This window comes from Apis dorsata, unplaced genomic scaffold (genome assembly GCF_000469605.1).
Source record: "Apis dorsata unplaced genomic scaffold, Apis dorsata 1.3 scaffold_722, whole genome shotgun sequence".
Lineage (NCBI taxonomy): Eukaryota > Metazoa > Arthropoda > Insecta > Hymenoptera > Apidae > Apis > Apis dorsata.
In genome coordinates, this window is record NW_006263889.1 from 211,422 (window position 1) to 214,128 (window position 2,707).

At 37.5% G+C, this 2,707-nt stretch overlaps 1 protein-coding gene across 13 annotated transcripts in view; it reads left to right on the forward strand.

The window, feature by feature from the left end:
* Positions 1–2,707, forward strand: part of LOC102678866 (PDZ and LIM domain protein Zasp) — a 30,078-nt gene that overhangs the window by 14,602 nt on the left and 12,769 nt on the right. For 9 of the 13 annotated variants that reach the window (XM_031513728.1, XM_031513726.1, XM_031513732.1 and 6 more), the window contains exons 6-8: positions 208–439; positions 1,969–2,154; positions 2,257–2,359. In XM_031513728.1, coding sequence (XP_031369588.1) covers positions 208–439; positions 1,969–2,154; positions 2,257–2,359 — 521 coding nt within the window. The remainder of the gene's footprint in view (positions 1–207; positions 440–1,968; positions 2,155–2,256; positions 2,360–2,707) is intronic. The other 4 variants (XM_031513725.1, XM_031513731.1, XM_031513733.1 and 1 more) reach the window with 1 other exon arrangement.

The window sequence follows — 2,707 nt, forward strand, 5'->3', positions numbered from 1 at the left end:
TAAGAAGGACGCGAGAAGGGTTCGATACGACTTGGAAATCGATGGAGGACAAGAGATGACAGAGGATAAACCCCCCACCCCCATCCTCTCCCTCCTTAAGGGAGATAGAACAGTCCGTTTTGTTGTTCGTTGTGCTCACGGTTATTAGACATTATTTCTTCGTACTGGTCGAGTCACAGAACGGTTTCTCTTACTTCCATGCCGTAGTTTCTTCGAGAACAGAGTTTTACTCGTCGGTGAGCCACGCCGTTGGCGGAAGAGCCACTTCGCCGAGATCACCCACGCCTCTCTTTCATGCACTCCATGGTAGTAGGAGTCCAGCCGTCAATTTCAATGAAAGTCCGTCGTCGAAACATCAAGTGCAACGACAGGAGTCCTCCTCTTCTTCCCCCTCGGGATCATCGGGTGTTCGTTGTAACAACTGCGACCGAGTGATCGTGTAACTATTCAACGTGAAATCCTCTCTCTCTCTCTCTCTCTCTCTCTCTCTCTCTTTCTTTCTTTCTTTCTTTCTCTTTTTTCCTTGCACGGTCGAGATGGACCGGACTATTTCGACGATATGTCGCTTTTCACATGCGCAGAAGTAACGTAAGCACGTATATGTGGGCAGGAACGAGTTCGCGATTCCGTGATTCCTTTTTTTTCCCTTTTTTTTCTCTTTCTTTTTGCTTTTTTCATATGTGTATATCATTATTTATCGAATCGTGACTCTCGTTCCTAGCGTAAGCAAAAAAACAAAAAAAAATATATATTGTACATACACGCTGAATTATGACCGCCTGGATTGTTTTCGTGTCGCCTGGTATCATCTCGAAATGCTTTTTTTTGATATTGATAGACGAAAACGAAATCTTTATGGATTATCTTTATGCATTCGTCCATTCGTAGATCGATACTCGAATCGTAATTGGTGTTTACACAAGTGCACGTTTTGCCGCTATGTTTTTTTTTTTTTTGGTATGGAAGCACAGAACCCCTTTCTCTTGTCGCCTCTGTCGTCGATTTTTTCGCTTCTTCGAAAAAAAAAAAAAAAAAAAAAAAAAAGAAAAAAGTAGATGAATAAATGTTTCGTACATTCACGAACATTCTCATCATTTTCTCTGCGGAAAAGTGTGGATATCATTTGCAATTGTAAAAGCTTCCTCTCGCTTAATTTTTATAGGAATTGATTAGCAAGATCTAATGTGTTCATTTTTTTTCGACCTTCATCGCATCTTTTCAACGTAGCATTTTTTTATGTCACTTTATTGTCGAATTACATATTGGTACGTAATCGCCGGGATGGCATAGATCCAATGGCTTTCGATGTTGTGATATTTTTTTTTTTTTTGTTTTTGAACGTGTTTTTTTTTTTTGTATCAATGTTGTGTTTTTTTTGTATATTTTTTCCTGTATATTCTTTTTTCTTCTCTTTTCGTCGAAAACATTCGAATATTTTTTTTTTTTTTTCGAATATCCCACAAACAAAATTTTTTCATCGCTTCGCGATTTTTCTCGTCTCATTCTCGAATGTTATTATGAACACTGTTCACGTATATATACTTTTAAGTAATTTTTAAGTTAATGTTTTTTTATCAATTTTTTATCAAGAATACATTATTCATCTCTCGAACAACTCGATGTGTATCTCATTAAGAATTAACCGAGATTCATTTCACTTAACAGAGCATCACGAAATCACCAGTAAATCTTAATTACTCAAAAATTACACCACGTGTAACGCGAACCCCGCATTCTCGGCCTCTTTCGTCGAGGTATCGAGTCCACTCCCCACTTTTTTTTTCTCGACACTTAATAGCGAAGAAAAAAAAAAAACAAAACTCGTGGCACATCCGACAAGCAAAAGCACTCTCAATCCTTTGTGTAAAAAAAAAAACAAACAATCGAACACGTAAACAAAAAAAAAAAAGAAAAAAGAACCTCTCTTCTAATCGATCATTCTTTCTCTCTCTCTCTCTCTCTCCGCAGAGGTGTCTTCGTAAGAATCAAGGACAAGAATCTTCACGTGGAGTGTTTCAAATGCTCCACTTGCGGCACTTCCTTGAAAAACGTCGGCTACTATAATATCAACAACAAATTGTATTGCGACATACACGCGAAATTGGTCGCCAGGCAAAATGCACCTGCTGGCATGGTTCCAATCACTATACCACCGTAAGTATGTTGAATCATAAGGAAATCGGGGAGAATCATGCGCGAAATATGAATAGCAGAGTTTAAATAACGCGCTAAATAAAAAAAAAAAAAACGTTTCAGGGGCGGTAATAAGGCTCCTGCGAGCACCATTTCCGCCGCTCTCGCGCATGCTCCATTATCTCCACCATTGAGCAATCACGCATCGTCGCCCCAACCGTTCTCCGTAAGTTCATCCTTCGATCGCAATTATTATTATTATTATTATTATTATTATTATTAATATTGTTATTATTATTATCGTATCTCGAGTTTATTGCATCACGAGTTTTTTTTTTGCTTCACGAGTGACAAGCAAATTAATATTCGTTTGATCGCTTGCTACGAAGAACACGAACGTAGTAGTAGCAATAGTAATAGTTAGTTTTATAGAATATTAATTTTATAGAAGAAGAATACGAAGATTCTTCCCATAGTTGGAAGAATCCCGATCCCGAGAGAAAATTAGGATGAAATTAATTAAGATGTAACATTGTGTGTGGTATTTCTTTTTCTTTTTTTTTTTTTTTTTTTC